Source organism: Dromiciops gliroides, chromosome 1 (assembly GCF_019393635.1).
Source record: "Dromiciops gliroides isolate mDroGli1 chromosome 1, mDroGli1.pri, whole genome shotgun sequence".
In the NCBI taxonomy this organism is placed as follows: domain Eukaryota; kingdom Metazoa; phylum Chordata; class Mammalia; order Microbiotheria; family Microbiotheriidae; genus Dromiciops; species Dromiciops gliroides.
This window is the reverse complement of record NC_057861.1, coordinates 172635918-172655433: the sequence shown is the minus strand read 5'-3', so window position 1 is coordinate 172655433 and position 19516 is coordinate 172635918. Positions and strand designations below refer to the sequence as shown.

Here is a 19516-nt window from a genome sequence, read left to right as displayed (position 1 = left end):
AGTCTTAAATAAAATAGGGTAAATAGAAGATTTAGGATTTCTTTATGATGCTGTATTTTTTGTTTGAAATTTACCTTAAACACTAATGTCATTTTTGGGGGGGGCAGGGCCATAAGGGTTAAGTGACTTGCCCAGGGTCACACAGCTAATAGGTGTCAAGTGTCTGAGGCCAAATTTGATCTCAGGTGCTCCTGAATCCAGGGCTGGTGCTTTATCCACTGCACCACCTAGCTGTCCCCAAACACTAATGTCTTTGAACATAATTCAGACTTAACTTGGGCCATGTCCTGGTATCTGGAAACTTGTGATGATATGAAATCAATTAAGGTCAGAGTTATAGCTACTTTACTGGGCTTTAGTCCTTTTTAAAAAATATTTCCTTTTGTAACCAGGGACCCATAAAATTGATAAGCAGAGTCAGATGACCTTCACAAAGCAGGATGGGTGAATTCTCACATCATTTCACAGAATTTCCAGGGTCTAGGTCACTGCTATTTCTTCTCACTTTTCTAAAAATGCAAAAAGTGTGGACTAAATACTAAACCATAAAGGAGATCCCCACACACCCTAGAAAGGAGGAAGAAGCTACCTTATTCTGATTAAGCTAAGAAAAACGAAGGAGGGGCTGGTTTAGAAACATAATAGAACCCATGGAAAATCTCTAGGGTCTATAAAATTCTATGGCTTCTTAGTTCAGATAGAGTGGTAAAAGGGGCAAGATAGCTCCTTCAGAATGGATGGATACTTCTGAAAGGGAGAGAAAGCCAATTTATACAGCCCTATCTAGTGGCAAAAAGGTATGGCAATACTCATTTTGTTTTAGTCATATCAGAGCCCTGGTGTAAGAAACTGAAGTCATTTTTTTTAGTCTGGTAGCCCACGTAATAACAAATATTTATTGAGGTCCTACTATGTCATCAGCACTATGCTAGGACCTGAAGTGCTCTATTAAAACATCTTTCTCAAAGGTCACCCTTGACTCATAATCACCAAATTCAGTGGCCTTTTGGTACCTATTCAACACAGTTGACCACTCTCTCCTGGTGTATCCTTTCTCCTATTCCAGCTTAGAGATCCCTCACCATCTTGGCTTTTCTCCTCCCTCTCTAACCCCTCCTTTTCTGCCTCCTTGGCTGATATCACATCCTCATCCCAACTCCTCATTTAACATATTCCTTGAGAGTCCATCTTTGGCCTTTTTCTTTTCTCTCTAAACAGTCTGTCCTTTGGCAATCATATTCATGAAGTGGCCTCAAATGTCATTTGTACACAGTTAACCTCACAAATCACTATCTCTAGCCATGACCTCTATTCTGAACTAACAGACTCAAATTGCCAGTTGCTTTCAGGATTCCCTAGAGCCACCTCAAATTCAGTGTCTAAAATTAAAAAAAAAACTTTTCCCATAAACTATATCCTTATGATTTAACCTTTGCTGTGTATGGAACAACAGATTCTTCCCTGTTCAAAACCATGGGATTATCTTTGACTCTTTTTTTCTCCCTACCTCTTCTTATACAAACAGTTGCTAAGGTCTACCAATTACATTGAAACATATCTTGAATCTCTTCCCTTCCTTTATGAAAATAGAATTTTCATTGCCACCCTAATATAAATCTTTCATTAACACCCTTTTCTACTATTGTAAACAGCCTCCTAAAGAGTCTTACTACCCCCACTCTTTAAATAATTTTGTAATTAACAGAAATTTATTTTCTCTCCCCACTCTATTCAGAAAAAGGGAACAGTAAATTCCTTGTGATAAATATGCACAGTCAAATAAAACAAATCCCCTCATTGACTATGTTCTAAAAATATGTCTCATGTTGTTGTTCACTCATTTCAGTCATGTCTGACTCTTCTTGATCCCATTTGGGATTAAAAAGCATCAAGGTTAGCTACCACACTGATGGTAAGTTATTTAACTAGAAAACACTATAAGCCAAGACTGAAGTAGAGAGACAGTACATGAGGTTTGTTCAAAGATGATTGTACACTCAATGCAGCCTCTGAGACTGAGATGCAACAGAGTATGGATTAATTTTTTGATATTTGTGCTAATATTTGCCCAACAATTAATACCAAGAAAACACAGGTTCTCCACCAGCCAGTGCCATACCATCCATATGTGGAACCATTGGTTACAGCAAATGGAGAAATTTTGAATGTTGTAGTAAATTCACTTATCTTGGCAGTATACTTTCCAGGGATGTGCACATAGATGATGAGGTTGATGCATGCATTACCAAAGCTAGCTCAGTGTTTGGAAGGCTCTGAAAGTATGGAAGAAAAGAGGTATTAGACTGTCTACCAAACTGAAAGTGTACAGGGCCATTGTGTTGACTTCATTGTTGTATGCCTATGAAGCCTGAACAGTTTACCAGTGACATGCCAGGAAACATGTCTTAGGAAGATTCTGAACATCACCTGGCAAAATAAAGTACTGGGCATGGAGGTCCTTTCTAGAGCTAAACTGCCAAGGAGTCAAACTCTACTGCAGAGAGTGCAGCTCTAACAGGCTGGCCATGTTGTTCAAATTCCTAATATATGTTTGCCTAAAAGACTATATTATGGAGAATTCACACAAGATAGATGTTTACACAGTGATCAGAAGAAGTGATACAAGGACACTGTCAAGATCTTTGGAATCAATTGATATGGGAGACACTGGCACAGCACCACCCAGCATAGCATGCTCATATCAAAGAAGGCAGTGTGCTCTGTGAACAAAGCAGAATTGCAGTAGCTCAAAAGAAACATGAGATGCACAAAGTTAGAGACATCTCCACTCTAAGGGTTCATCTGGACCATTTGTGCCCAACCTGTGGTAGAGCCTTCTAAGCTCTTATTGGTCTGATCAGCTGCAACTGGACACAATGTACCTTGACTCCAACACAATGATGTCATTTTGGTCCTCTTCAAGAATGAAGGACAACAGGGGTAGCTAGGTGGTGCAGTGGATAAAGCACTGGCCCTGGATTCAGGAGGACCTGAGTACAAATCCAGTCTCAGACACTTGACACTTACTAGCTGTGTGACCCTGGGCAAGTCACTTAATCCTCATTGCCCCACAAAAAAAGAAAAAGAAGGACAACAGAGTCCAACCCCATGATTGTGCCAACACAGATCCAGCCCCAGGAAGACTGTGCCAGAGAAACTTACCCCTGAGCCTCTGAATCAGCTGCAGTGCCAACATCTTCTGAAACTAAGCTCATGGTCTGGTAAGAGGGCCGAATGGCTGGCCAGGGGAGGGGGGGATACAAGGGTATCTGCAGGAACTGAGGAGGAATTCTATTGTCCTAACCCAGTGGGAAGCCAGGAAGAAATCTTGAGCATGTAGGCCCAGGTGGGGGAGGGGTGCAGACTCCTCAGAGCTAACAACAACAGCAAACAAAATTTTGTTGCCTGGTTAATTAGCACATTGGCCTGGGTTTATTGATAGACCAGAGCATAGGCCAGGTGAGTAAAGAACCTGACCCTCCTTAAATTGTACCACCTGGGACCCCCTGAAGCTTGGGACAGGGTAGCCTGGAAGCAGGGCCCCACTTTAAGAAGGAGTTAAAGGTCAAGTAAAAGACAGGCAAGATGAGCAAGCAGAGAAAGTTACAAACCATAGAAAGTTTCTTTACTGACAAGGAAGATCAAGGTGCACCCTCAGAGGAGGATAGCAACATCAGGCAGGGCTCCTATATCCAAAGCTTCCAAGAAAAATATGAATTGGTCTCAGGCCGTAGAGGTGCTCAAAAAGGACTTTGAAGATAAAGTAAGAGAGGTGGAGGAAAAAATGGAAAGAGAAATGAGAGTGTTGCAGGAAAGTCATGAGAAAAAAGTCAACAGCTTGAAAAGCCAAATGCAAAAGGAGATACAAAAGCTCTCTGAAGAAAATAATTGCCTAAGAATTAGGATTGAACAAATGGAAGCTAGTGACTTTAAGAGAAACCAAGACATAATAAAGCAAATCCAAATGAATAAAAAAAAAATAGAGGGCAATGTGAAATATCTTCTTGGAAAAACATCTGACCTGGAAAATAGACCTAGGAGAGATAATTTGAAAATTATTAGACTACCTGAAAACCATCAAAAAATAAGAGCTTAGACATCATCTTCCAAGAGATTGTCAGGGAGAATTGCCCTGATATTCTAGAATCAGTAAAATAGAAATTGAAAGAATCCACTGATAACCACCTGAAAGAGATCCCAAAATGAAAACTTCCAGGAATATTATAGCCAAATTCCAAAGCTCCCAGGTCAAGGAGAAAATATTGCAAGCAACCATAAAGAAACAATTCAAATACTATGGAGCCATAGTCAGGCTAGCACAGGATCTAGCAGCTTCTACATTAAAGGAGGGCATGGAATATGATATTCCAGAGAGCAAAGGAATTGGGATTACAACCAAAAATCACCTACCCAGCAAAACTGAGTATAATCTTTCAGGAGGAAAAATGGGACTTCAATGAAAAAGGGGACTTTCAGGTATTCATGTTGAAAAGACCTGAACTGAATAGAAAATTTGACTTTCAAATGCAAGACCCTAGAGAAGCATAAAAAGGTAAACAGGAAAAAGAAATCATGAGAGATGTTAAAAGGTTAAACTGTTTACATTCCTACATGGGAAGATTTGTCTAAATTATAAGAGCTTTCTGAATATTAGGGTAGATGGTAGGAATAAATTTAGACAGAGGGCACAGGTGGGAATTGATTATGAAGGGATGATGATGGTTGATGATGATAATGGATTGATGATGATTGGAGGAAGATGACGATTGATGAGGATTGATTGATGATAAGGACTGATTGATGAGGAGGATTGAATGAAGATGAGTATTTATTGACGATGAGGATTGACTGAGGACGATGATGAAGATTGATGGATGATGATTGATTGATGATGGCGAAATGTGTGGTACTTATTTTGCTGGGCTATTATGAAAAAAATTCTTTGTCAAGTTTAAGGTACTATATAAAAGTTATCATTGTTGTTGCAAAAATCAAACTCATTGGTTTATTGTAAGGAAATATCTCTTTAGAGTACTATATAAATGTAGTTTGCTATAAAAAAGATGAGCAGGATACTATCAGAAAGACCTGGAGGGACCTGCATGAGCTGATTCAACATGAAATCTACTGTATACAAAATAACGGTAATATTGTGAAATGATCTGCTGTGAATGACTCAGTTATTTTCAGCAATGCAATGATCTAAGACAACTCTGAAGGTCTTGTGAAAAATACAATACATCTACAGAGAGAGAACTGATGGTATTTGAATACAGATTGAAACAGTTTTTTTATTGTTAGTTACTTTATTGGAAACAAAAAAAAAATGATGAGCAGGATGCTATCAGAAAAACCTGGAAAGACCTACATGAACTGATGCAGAGTAAAATGTACTGTATACAAAATAACAGCAATAGTGTAAGATGACCTGCTGTGAATGACTTGGTTATTTTCAGCAATGCAACGATCCAAGATAACTCTGAAGGACTTATGAAATTTGCAATCCATCTACAGAGAAAGAACTGATGGTATCTGAAAATAGATTGAAGCATTTTTTTTGATAATTCCTTAATCTGAAGTTTTGTTTTTGTCTGTTTTCTTTCACAACCTGGCTTATGTGGAGATGTTTTACATGACTACTCATGTATAACTTATATTGAATTGCTTAAGTTCTTGGGGTAGGGTAAGGGAGGAAGAGAAATTGGAATACAAATTTTTTTTGAATTGAGTTAAAAATTTGTTTTTACATGTAATTTGGAAAAAATAAAATTCTAAATAAAAAGAATAAGGACAACAACCAAACAACCAACTAGAGGGGTTTGCCATTTCTTTCTCAAGTTCATTTTACAGATGAGGAAATTGAGGCAAACGGGGTTAATGACTTGCTCAGGATCACACAGCTAGTAAGTGCCTGAGGATGGATTTGAACTCAGGTCTTTCTGACTCCAGGTCTGATGCTCTATCTACTATACCACCTAGCTGCCCTGTACATCTTATTTGCCCCCCAAATCCATTAATTCTCTGTCAGGAGATGGATAGCATGTTTCACCATCAGTCCTTTGGAATCATGGATTGTTGGTCATTGTCTTGATCATGGTTCTTACACCTTTCAAAGTTGTTTGTCTTTACAGTGTTTTTGTTACTATGTAAATTATTCTTTTGTTTCTGCTCATGTCATTCTTGATTAGTTTACAAAAGTCTTTAAAATAATTTACTTTGTAATACTGATGTTATAGTATAAATTGTTCTTCTAGCTCTGCTTACCCCACTCTCTATCAGCTCATATTTTCCATGTCTTTGAAATCATCTATTTTGTCAATTCTTATAGCACAACAGTGCTTGATCACATTAATATGCCACAATTTGTTCAGACATTCCCCAATTTATGGACATCTCTTTAGTGTACAGTTTTTTGCCACCACAAAAAAAGAATAGTGGCAAGATTTATATGTGTGCGTGTGTGAATATGTTGTACATATAGGATCTTTTCCTCTTAAAAAAAGCTTTTGGGTATAGACCCAGAAATGGTATAGCTAAGTCAAAGGGCAAATACTATTTAGCAACTTTTTGTGAATAGCTTCAAAATGCTTGTACCCATCAATAGTTCATCAGTGTGTCTTTTTCCCTTTCCAACATTTGTCATTTTCCTTTTTTTGTCATCTTTGCCAAGCAGATGGGTATGAGGTAGAACTCACTAATTACTTTAATTTGCTTTTCTATAATTGTTGGTGATTTGGTAATTAACCAAATGAGTGATTAACCTGGTTTTCCTCTTTTGAGAACTGTCTTATTCTTAGACTATTTATCATTTGGGGAATTGGTCTTATTTTTATATATTTGAATCAGCTCCTGGAATAAGGACTTGCTATTTGATAAAATCTACTGGGAAAACTGGATAGAAATATGAAAGAATTTAGATTTAGATCAATATTTCATACCTTATACCAAGATAGGCTCCAAGTAATTACATGAACTAGATCTGAAATGTCATATCATAAACAAATGAGAGAAACATGAGGAAAAATGTACCTATCAGAAGTATGGATTGAATAAACCTTCATGACCAAACAAGGGAGAGAGAGGATCACCGAAGACAAAATTACTTATTTTAATTTCATAAAATTAAAGTTTTTGTACAAAATATTGCGAAGTTAAAAGGGAAACAATTAATTGGGAAAAAACCTTTACATCATATTTCTCTGATAAAGGTCTCATTTCCAAAATATGTAAAGAATTGATTCAAATTTTAAGAATGAATAAAAGCCATTTCCTAATTCTTTCTTCACCTTCAGTCATCATGCAAACTGCTGCAGGCATCATTTTTCTTCTATATAGATCAGATACTCAAAAGCCTTCAATGGCTCCCTACTGTGTCCCAAATGAAATCCAAACTCCTTGGTCTGGCATGCAAGGGTCTTCACATTCTGATGGCACATTACCTTTCTAGTCTAGTTCATATTCTATTCTCTGGTGAAACTGGTTTCTAACCCTAAACACATGCACACTGCGCTTTCATAAGTATTCTTATGATATAAAATGTTATGTTATGGTCATATGCTTATGTATTTTTTCCTTACTAGCCTGTAAGCATCATGAAGTTAGGGACTAGGTGTATTATCTCTGCACTTAACATAGTGGTACATAGTGAGTGTTTATTGAATGAATACAGAAGAAGCATAAGCAATAATCATGGAAAAATAATACTTGACATACGATACCTTTTTTTAAAAGGATACATATCATCTGTTGCATTAATTATTTTAGTAAGTTTCCTTAAAAATATGGATTTTACTCCTTTTGTGTTTTTATTCATTTAGAAAGTTTTATGCACATAAATAACTGTAAATTTTCTTTTTATAAAAACAAAGTTTCAATATACAGGAAGTTCGTTTAATCTACCAATTGTGGTCTTGTTATTTAAATGTTAGGCTAGAAAGCTTTCAATACAGATGCACCACTTCTTTTGGGAGATAGGGTTAATTTATGGGGTTAATCACCCTGGATTCTTTTCATCAAAAACTAAATATTCAGTTCTTCTTCTCTACTGTGCTGTCATCAGTTTTCAGTGTGTAGCACATATTGACTTTTAACTATAAGAAACATTCTTTAATAAAAGTATTTTATTTTTTTCCAGTTACATGCAAAGATAGTTCTCAACATTTGTTTATACAAGCTTTCCAATTTCAGATTTTTCTCCCTCCCTCCTCTCCCTCCCCTCCCTCCCCCGTCTCCTAGACAGCAGGTGATCTGGTATAGGTTATATATATATATATATACACACATATATATGTATATATGTATGTATGTATATATATGTATATATATGTATATGTATATACACACACATATATATATAACATTAAACATATTTCTGCATTAGTCATGTTATAAAAGAAAAATCAGAGCAATGAGGAAAAACCTCAAAATAGAAAAACAACAGCACCAAAAACAAAAGAAATAGTATGGTTCAATCAGCATCTATACTCCACAGTTCTTTTTTTTTTCCTGGATTTGCATATCCCCTTCATCATGAGTCCCCTGGAACTTTTCTGTACCATTGAATTGGTGAGAAGAATCTAGTCCACCACAGTAGATCAACACACAATGTTGATGATACTGTGTACAATGTTCTTCTGGTTCTGCTCATCTCACTCATCATCATGCAAGTCCTTCCAGGTTTCTCTGAACTCCTCCTGCTCATTGTTTCTTACAGCACAATAGAATTCCATTACATTCATATACCACAACTTGTTCAGCCATTCCCCAATTGATGGGCAACCCTTCAATTTCCAATTCCTTGCCACCACAAAAAGAGCAATTAAAAATATTTTTTTACATGTGGGTCCTTTTCCCTTTTTTATCATCTCTTTGGGAAAAAGACCCAAAAGTAGTATTGCTGGGTCAAAGGGCATGCACAGCTTTATAGCCCTTTGGGCATAATTCCAGATTGCTCTCCAGAATGGTTGGATCAGTTCACAGCTCCACCAATAATGCATTAGCATTCCAATTTTCCCACAGCTTCTCCAACATTTATTATTTTCCTTTTTTGTCATATTAGCCAATCTGATAGGTGTCAGGTGGTACCTCGGAGTTGTTTTAATTTGCATCTCTCTAATCAATAGTGATTTAGAGCATTTTTTTCATATAGGAATAGATAGCTTTGATTTCTTCAACAGAAAATTGCCTGTTCATATCCTTTGACTATTTCTCAATTGGGGAATGACTTGGATTCATATAAATTTGATTTAGTTCCCTATATATTTTAGAAATGAGACCTTTATCAGAAGTACTGGCCATAAAAATTGTTTCCCAGCTTTCTGCATCCCTTCTAATTTTGGATGCATTGCTTCTGTTTGTACAAAACCTTTTTAATGTAACCAAAATCATCCATTTTGCATTTCATAATATTCTCTATCTCTTGTTTGGTCATAAACTGTTCTCCTTTCCAAAGATATGAAAGGTAGACTATTCCTTCCTCTCCTAATTTACCTATAGTATCACCTCTTATGTCTAAATCATGTACCCATTTTGACCTTATTTTAGTATAAGGTGTAAGATGTTGGTCTATGCCTAATTTCTTCCATACTGTCTTCCAGTTTTCCCAGCAGTTTTTGTCAAATACTGAATTCCTATCCCAGAAGTTGGAGTCTTTGGGTTTATCAAACACTACATTACTAATGTCATTTATTACTGTGTGTCCTCTGACTAGCTTATTCCATTGGTCCTCCACTCTATTTCTGAGCCAGTACCAGATAGTTTTGATGACTTCCGCTTTATAGTAAAGCTCCAGGTTTGGTACAGCTAACCCACCTTCCTGTTCATTTTTTTTCATTATTTCTATAAGAAATATTTTTTCCTGCTTAGTGTAGTAATATAAGAGCAGAAGATTTTGAATCTAGAGATCTGAGTTTGAATACTGGCTCCATGAGAAGCCACTAACCTCTTAGAACCTTGTTTCCAAAATGAGAATAATGAGACTTGCACTACCTCCTATTGCACAGTTGTTGCAAGACTAAAGCATTTTGTAAATCTAAAGCCACCATATAGATAGGAATTATTATGGGTTGTGCATTAATTTGTTTATTACTTTGAAGGGCATATAATTTCAGAGCACTTAAACTGTAATGTAAAGATCATTTACTTTTTCCCATATATCTTTGACCTAAGTATTCTCCCAACTCAATTTTTACATCCTTTAGAGTAGAGAGCATCAAATGCAGCAAGTCCTACTTATATTTCTTATTCAGTAATCTCACTGTGTGTTTCTTTTCAGATGCTCGGGTCAGAGGATGGCTCATGTTGGACTCCTACCTTCCTACTTTTTTCCTTACTGTAATATATCTACTTTCCATATGGCTGGGTAACAAGTATATGAAGAACAGGCCCGCACTTTCTCTCAGGGGTATCCTCATTTTCTATAATCTTGGAATCACACTACTCTCTCTATATATGCTTGTAGAGGTAAGTTTTCATTCAGTCAAAGCTCCAATTCTAGTCCTTATCACAGTGCCTGGCATATAGTAAACACTTAACAAATACTATTTGAATTATGGACTATTTCAAAGTAGAGTAATTTCTAGAGGTCATTTATAATCCATCAGGGGTAGTATCCAAGATGGCTCCATTTCGTATTCTTGAAGATCTGAATAATTTCTGGTTTTTGATAGGTCTCTTTCAGGAAGTTCTTCTTATCTCTAAGTTATATTTCTCTTACAATAACTTAGATCCATTTTCTTTTGTTCATGTTTTAATCAAAACAGATTACCAACTGAGAAGACTTAAGAAGGGACATGTGAGGGTAGTTTTTAAGCATTTAAAGGACTGTCATGTGGAAGAGTGATTAGACCTGCTCTTCTTGACTCTAGATGGAAAATCTAGGAGCAGTGTGCAAAAGTTGCCAAAAAGGCAAAATTTATATTTGATATAAGGAATTATTTCCCAACAATTAGGAAATTGTCCAAAAGTGGAATGGACTTAGTAATGGGTTTCCTTTGAGTGAGTTCTAAAAGCAAAATTTAAATGATCACTTATCACATATCTCATTGATGGGATTCATGTTGCAATCCCTTCAAACTTTTAAGATTCTATGAGATATGATGGATTCCTAGAACTAGAAAATGTTAGAATGGGAAGGAATGCTAGAGATTCTCTAGTCCAGAGGTGTCAAACCTTCTGTTTCAGGCAGGTGCAACCCACAACACTCCCAAGTACAGCCTGAACTTGATTAAAATGTAATTGGGAAATATTTAGCAAAATAAATACACAACAAAAAAATAGATAATGTTAACTTGTGGTTTTGTAAATCATTATGTGGCCTGCAGGGATCTTTATGGACCATTTAGTGACCTCCATTTCTATTTGAATTTGATACCACTGCTCTAGTCTTTATTTTGCAAATGATATGATTAAAGTCCACAGAAACAATTTGCTCAGAGTCACACAGCTATTGACTTTCAGAACTGTTAGTAACCTTAAGACTTGTTAGGCTTCTTCTTTATAGATGAAGCAATCCTGACACTTAACCTATTATTGTAGGCTCTGTAACCTTTAATGATTTTTGTTGTTCCTCTCAAAGTTCTCCATGCCTCTCTTAAAATGCACAGCCAAAGACTCAAATGTCAAGTGTAATGGGAATATTACTTTAGCATCCTACCATCTGTTGAATGAATAAATCAATCCATGAATGCATTAGTGAATTACTGTTAATATGTTTTAGGCTCATTTGTCTTTGTTAGTTACTTTAAAAACAAACACTTGTTGTCCACAACAACTGTTAGGTTCTTTCTCCACTTCTTGTGCTCAAAGTATTGTTTCCTAGCTTGTACAATTTGTTTAGAGATAGATAGATAGATAGATAGATAGATAGATAGATAGATAGATAGATAGATGGATGGATGGATGGATGGATGGACAGGTGGATATATGTGTGTATGTATTCATATATGTATATATATGTGGCAAATACACACATATGTATATGTGACTTTGAACAAGACACTTCTGGACTTCAGTTTCCTTGCCTATAAAATGCTAGGACTCTACAAGATGGGTTCTGAGTTTCTTTTCAATTCTAAAATTCTTATAGTATTTCTTCTAACAGATTAATGATGATGCTACTGATAACAATAGCTGACATTTAGCTATAGATCTTTAAGGTTTACAAAGCACTGTACACTTCAAATGATTACATTTGATTCTCACAATAACCTTGGGAAATAACTACCACATATATCATCAACTCCATTCTATGAATGAAAAAAAAAGCATGCTTAGAGAGGAAAGAAACAAACATTTATTAAGTGTCTCCTATGTGTCAGGAACTGTGCTAAGCCCTTTACAAATACTGTCTCATTTTAATGCTCACAACAATTCCAGGTTAGTGCTATTATTATTTGCATTTTATAGTTGAGGAAACTGAGACAAAAGTGAAGTGATTTTCTCAGGGTCAAACAGCTAATAAGCACCTGAGATCAGATCTGAATTCAGGTCTTCCTGATACCATGTCCAGCAATCTAGCTAGGACTACCCTAAAGTCAAGAGATTTGCCCATGGTCATAGCTGGTAAGTCTCATAGGTAGAATTCAAACTAATGCGATCTCTTCTTTCCATCATACCACATAGTTCATTTTGAGTATTCTAATGAATGCTTTTTGAGCTGGAAGTGGCTTTGGGGATTATCAGTAATACAAAACATTCTTCAGTTCCTTAGTTTGGGAATATAACAAAAGGGAGCAATAGCTGAGTAATCCATGATCCTTTGAATTTCATGGAGATGTTGACATTTGTTTCTGGTCAGTTAATTCTGGGACATTCTTTCAAATTATATTTATACTTGCTTAGGAATGAATCCTTCAGTTTGTTCATTGCATACAGGAGCTCATTGATTCTTTTCCTTGTCTTTTTTGCTTCCTTCTTTATGCCAATTTATCTACTGGTTCTCATTTCTCTAAAAAAAAAAAAAGGTGAGAAAAGAAAGATGCCAAATTGTACCTTGTGATTTTCTCCCCATTAGCAGCTTTGGATAAATAGAGGTGGGAAGGACAGCAGTGAAACTAGGGTCTTAAACAGGGATGGTGGGTGACCTTCAATTTCTTTTTATGTGGGCATCCTCTGCACCGTGTAGATAAGTGAGTCAGAGCTAGCTCGGTTTGTTTTCAGGGCAACCCAGTGTTTCCTTGAGAAGCATTCCCAGCATCTCTGTGAGGCTGGCTCAATGGCATCTCTGTGCCTGGCGACTGACCCCTGGAAGTGTGAGAAGACATTCCAGCTCTTTTCTAGCTGCCCCCATGACATCCCACACTTCCCATTCCTTTGTAGAGCCCTAGGCTCAGGCTTTTTTACAAGAGCAAAAACAAGTACTGATTGTCCTGCCAGCAGAATCATTCATTATTTTACTCAGATACCACCAAGGACTTCTTCTGGAAGCCTTAAATGAACCCCCTGGGGCACGTCACTCCTCTGCTAAAAACAAAGCCAAGAAAACTGGGAGTCAAGGAAGTTCAGGTTTTGGCCTTGGATGTAGGTGGAGTTGATGTCCCTTTTCTGTTGTTGTCATTCCTTGCTGCCACCCTCAGTACCTCCATATTAAAACCTGTTCTCAGGCTGGAAACTGCATGCCTCCATCATACTTCCTAGAACTCCTCATTTTGGAAGATCCCTTCAGCCCTATAATTCAAACCTCAGAAGTTTGCTCAGGACAGCTCCCCCCAGAACCTCCATTTAAAGGGAACACTAGGTCTTCCATCTCTGTTTCTTAACCAATTGCAATCTAGACTCCTCTATTTTATCTCAGCACTGGATTCCTTCTTCCATTTCTCTCCCATGTCACCTTTTTCAGCTTCCTTTTATATGTTGTTTTCCCTCATTAGAATGTTCTCCTAGAAGGCAAGGGCTATCTTTCTGCTTGTATTTGCATTCCCAGAACTTTGCACCTAGCCTGACAAGGAAACACTTTTGACTGACTGAGGAAAGGATCTAAAAAACTCATTCTCCTACTAAAATATGATTGATAATGTCTTCAAAGTCTTGGTTTTATGGTCAGTCAACCAGCATTTGTGATCTATGTTTAAACTGGGATCAAAGCCTTGAGCTAAAGGAATGAATTTCTTTTTTTTTAATAAACATTTTTATTTATAGTTTTGGGTTCCAATTTTTATTCCTCTTTCCTTACCTCCCCTCCCCCCACCATGAGGTGGCAAACAATCAGATATGGGTTATACATGTATGATTATGTAAAACATTACCATATTTATCATTTTGTACAAGCAAACTTGATTAAAAGAAAAAAGTTAAAGAAAGTGAAAAATATCCTGCTTCAGTCTGTTCCATCAATATCAGTTCTTTCTTTGGAGGTGGATAGTATATTTCATCAATAGTCCTTTGGGATTGTCTTGGATCATTGTATTGTTGAGAATAGTCAAGTCATTCACAGTTCTTCAAACAATATTGCTGTCTCTGTGTACAATGTTCTCTTTGTTCTGCTCACTTCACAATATATCATTTCATACATGTCTTTTCAGGCCTTTCTGGAGTTATCCTGCTTGTCATTTCTTATAGCACAATAATATTCCATCACCACAGTTTGTTTAGCCATTCCCCAATTGATGGGCATCCCCTTGATTTCCAATTCTTAGCAACCACAAAAAGAGCTGCTATAAATATTTTTGTACAAATAGGCCTTTTTCTCTTTGGGGGGGATACTTTTGGGATATAAACCTAGCAGTGGTATTGCTGGATCAAAGGGTATGCACAGTTCTATAGCCTAAATGAATGAATTTCTAATGGGAATTTCAGGCATCTGTCAGTGGATGGAGAATATAATTTATGAAACATATAACCTTCTATCCCTGAGATCACACACATAGTCAAGTCTGCTTAAACTGAAGCTGGCCTAGTTGTTTGGAAGAAGGCAACATCAATATAAAAAATATAATTATCAAACAAAGCTAGTCTGAGTGCAACCCCCTCTTCTTGCTGCCAGGTAGTATGTAATCTACTTTTATAGCTGACCCTCCACCTTCCATCTTTGATAACCATTGTAACCAGATTTGATTTGTATCAGTGTTGGGGCATCTCTCATCTTTAATCCTACAGTAGTTCCTATCTACAAATTTTCCCTTCATCCTACAAACCTGGTACTCAGTCCTTCCATGTCTTCCACTCCCCTTCAGATTTTCCCTTGACTCTGCTATCTTCTCTAGCTACCATTCTCTTTGCTTTCACTGCCAAACTTCTAGAAAGAGTAGTCTGCACACTCACTGTTCCAACTACTTACTACCTAATTTTCCACACTGTCACCTTTGATTCTTCTTCTTTTACATTCCATATTCAGTCAACTGTCAAGTCATTAGGATTCTGCCTTCACTGTTTTCCAGATGTGTTACTTTTTCATTTTCAGTGAAACTACTTCCTAAAATAAAATAATCTCCTGCCTAGGTTCCTTTCCAGCCTTTCCCCTCTCTAATCTATCTTGAATATATTTGCCAAAGTAATCTTTAAATATAAGGATACGATCATACCATTCCCCAGCTCAAAGAACTTCAATGGGTTCTTATTGTCTACAATATAAAATACAAAAACTCCTTAGCTTGACAATTAGTCCCTCTACACCAGGGGTTCTTAATCTGGAGTCCATGAGCTTTTTTTTTTACAAAGTTTTTTTAAACTATATTTCAATGTAATTAATTTCCTTTATAATCCTATGCATTTAAAAACATTGTTCTCAGAAGAGATCCAGATACTTCATCAGACTTCCAAAAGGGGTCCATATCACACACACACACACACAGAACTTGTGCCCTCCAATCTAACTCTATGATCTTTTGCCTGCCTTTCTTCATTTTACTCCCTTTCCGGCATTCTAATTTCAATCCCAACTAGACTGACTGTTCTTCATTCTCCTCCTTGCCCTTTCTAAGCCCAGTGCATTTATACAGACCTAAAATCACTCCTTCCACTTTTCTACCTGTTGAAATCTTTCTTTTCTTTCTGGGCCTAATTCAGATGTCACCTCCTCCATAACGTCATCCCTGTTCCCCCAGCTAGAAGTCATTCTCCACCCCCAACCCCGAATCTGAGCACTTTCCATTGGAACTCTTGTCCCAAAGCCCATTCCTTATATATTCAATTTGTCCTATTCACTTGCTAAATTCTAAGAGCTCTTAGTTCTTTCTCAGCTGCACATCCTAACTCATATTGTAGTTACATATTGGAGAAACATATCACCTCTCTACTAGAGCATAAACCCTCTGAGGGCAAGCTATATATTACTCTTATTCTATCCCACTTCTAGTACAGTTCCTTTCACAGTATAACTGGTTTATTAAACATTTGTTTAATTCGGAAGTACTGCTATGCCTCTCCCCCAAAATATTCATAGTATGATTTACCCCAGTCTCCATACTCTAGGGTTGGCCTTAGCAACCTGTATTGTACCTTATGTTTCCTGAGTATTCCTTAGGAAGTCAAGCTCCCCAGGTCTCAGTTCAACAGACATAGTGCTTGTGCAGCTTTAGAAAAGGAGATGGGCTTGGGGCAGATCAGGGAGGGAGGAAAGCCTGATTTCTTTTGCTGTGGCAATTTTTCCATCAAACCACAAAGTTGCTGGGTGGTTTTCCAAAGGTAAATGTAGCCTTTCCCCTTTTCTAGCAGCTTTCTTGCCCTGCATTGCAAACTGGCTGTGTAAGTTTGAGTTGAGGAGCAAACTCTGTGAGAGTCCTCTTATTCTACTGGCAAAAAGTCAGTATGGTATTGACTCCTCACGTTTGCCTCTCTTTTTCTTTTTCCCTTGTCCTCTATCCCTGAGAAGCACTTAGCTAGTACCCTGTAACCTTCAAAGTCAACACTAGAGGGCCTACATCTGGATGCTAGAAATGATCATTTCTCATTTCCAAGGTAAGAGGTGAGAGGGGAAAAAAGGGGGGGTAAGAGAGAAGAAAATTTAGAATTTGGAAATTTAAATCTACCTCCTTCCCTCTGATTATAGAGGATGGAAGATAGACATCTGAGAGATCCTCCTTGTTTGTCCACTATTTAAGGAGAATGCACAGGACAGTCACCTCCTTATTTTCCACCCTAGCTGTAGGACTTCATCATGCCCTACCTCTCTTTTCAGCTTCCTTTTAAGTGTTCTCTTCCCCCATTAGATTGTGCCCCATTAGAAAGGGGCTATCTTTTGTCCATCTTTGTATCCCCACTGCTTGCACTTATTAAATATTTATTGACTAGTGACTATTATTTATAAGTAAAATTAGAAAGTTTTAAATCAATCAGAATATACTTACTGGTGAACAGTATCAAATAATATATAAAGTGCAAAGAAGCAGCAGAACATGATATGGTAGATAGAATCAGCCTTGGAAACCTGGAAGACTTGGGTTTCAGCCTTGCTTCTATCACAGAATGTCCAGTTGTCAATCTCTAAATGTTTATCTGTCGAATTGACTGGTTGTAGGCATTTTCTCCCTCAGCATTCCCTATACTAAAAAAGTTGTAGGTCTAGAATGTTTACATACACATATAGGACAAATATATAATATATAAACAAATGGCTCATATCTATGCAAATGAATGGTACAGACAAATGCTATGGGAATTTGGAGAAGTTAGTACTCAGTACTAACAGGGGAGGGAGTCAGAGGACTTGAGTTCAAACCCTACCTCCACTACTTATAAAGCATGTAGTTTTGGGCAAGTCTCTTAACTCCTCCCAACCTTAGGTTCCTCACCTCAGATGAGGGGGTTAGCCTAGATAGCCACTAAAGCCCCTTTTAGCTTTAAACCTCTGATTCTATGTTCTGCTATCATGGGCTGGGACTGGATTGAGCCTTGAAGGAATTTTCTGTCAAATTTGGAGTAGAAGCAGCCGGCCAAAGATAGTTGCAATGGAAAAAACAAACAAACAAAAAACTCACAAGAAATTAAATGTAACTCCTGCCTCAAATTGAATGCTATTTTATTACTCTTATATTTTCCAAGGTTATACTTTTTAAAAAATCTGATATTTGTCCCTGAGAGATTAGTTATGCTTTGACTCTTCATGAGAACACACTGGATACATAGTCCTTGAGAGCTATTCTCTTTTTATCATTCCTGGTTTTAAATTTTATGGGGTTCATAACATGCCTTGCTCTGTCTTGTCTTTTGCTTTTTTTTTTCTTTCCTTTGCCAATCCACATTCACAGAAACTCCTCATTTCTTTTTCCTTCATTTTCTCCCTACTCCTAGATATGCAGCCAGCTTCCTGGATGCCATGTGTCTCCCAACACAGGTGATCAGGAAAGGCCACAGAGTCTCCATGCACCCCCATCCCAAAGACAAAGGCACAAAGCAACTATTGGTTCAGAGTCACTTGCCTGTAACCCTTCCTTCTCTTTCAAGGAAGAAGTCTATGTCTCTTATTTGTTAAGAAAACCTCCTACTCCATGACTTTGATTTTTTAAAAGTTGCTCTAGTTCAGAATTGAATGTCTATATTAGAAATAAAGCTGCCAGGGGCAGCTAGGTGGCACGGTGGATAAAGCACCGGCTCTGGATTCAGGAGGACCTGAGTTCAAATCCAGTCCCAGACACTTGACACTCACTAGCTGTGTGACCCTGGGCAAGTCACTTAACCCTCATTGCCTCCCCCCCCCCAAAAAAAAAGCTTCCATGGGAAAAGAATATCTGGAATTAGAAGAGATTGGGAGGACTGAACATGTGTTTCTTTCTTGGTTTATGGCAGGTTTGATATGGTTGTACCTGGAAGAGGGCCATGAATATGTACCATGGAAGGCTGTCATTGCCATAGGGCCATGGGTCTATGAAGAATCAGTGCTGTTATTTTTACTAGCTTTTGCTGTAGGTAGCCCAGTGCTCCAACCTGATTTGACCTATGCAAATAAAATAAACCAGCTTTTTTTCTCTCTTAGTACTTAGAAATGATGCCCATCTCAGTTGTGGCTGTGCCCTCTCTTGTTTTTCAAAAGAAGAAGGCTCACCACAAGTTGAAATGGTAGATGCGACCAGGTTTCTTTTACAAAGCCAGTATCAGAAGCCCCTGGGTTCCAGTATCCTGGGAGGAAAGATAGCGATTTAGACCATAAGCATTTCTCTAAAAATTCACCTAGATAAAAAACGCAATTTTTATTAAGTCCCAACAGGCCAGACAAAACTTCCTTCTCTGATGCTTCTAGGACACTAATCAATATTTGGTCTCAGGGCAATAATTTTCATAGCCATTGAGGGTATGGAAAGTAACAAGTAAAATAATGGATAGCATTAGGCAGACTAATTGGAGAAAACCTCTTTTTTCCAAATGCAAGACATTTAAAAGAAAATATCCAAAAGGCCTTATGGAACAAACATAAACATAAATATATATTTGTATATTTATATACATATATGTATGTATTGCATTGCTTTTGCCTCCATCCAATTGCGTTTAGCATGTCCTAAGAATGACGTCCCTGATTTTCTCCCCTGAAATGAACAACAAACCAAAGCCAAGAAGAGAGGAACAATATTAGGAGCATCTGGGA

The 19516-nt window shown here is 37.3% G+C and overlaps 1 protein-coding gene across 1 annotated transcript in view; it reads left to right on the top strand.

Moving 5' to 3' along the window:
• Positions 1-19516, top strand: part of ELOVL2 (ELOVL fatty acid elongase 2) — a 101063-nt gene that overhangs the window by 63646 nt on the left and 17901 nt on the right. Inside the window, exon 3 of the mRNA XM_043976533.1 lies at positions 10274-10461. Coding sequence (XP_043832468.1) covers positions 10274-10461 — 188 coding nt within the window. The remainder of the gene's footprint in view (positions 1-10273; positions 10462-19516) is intronic.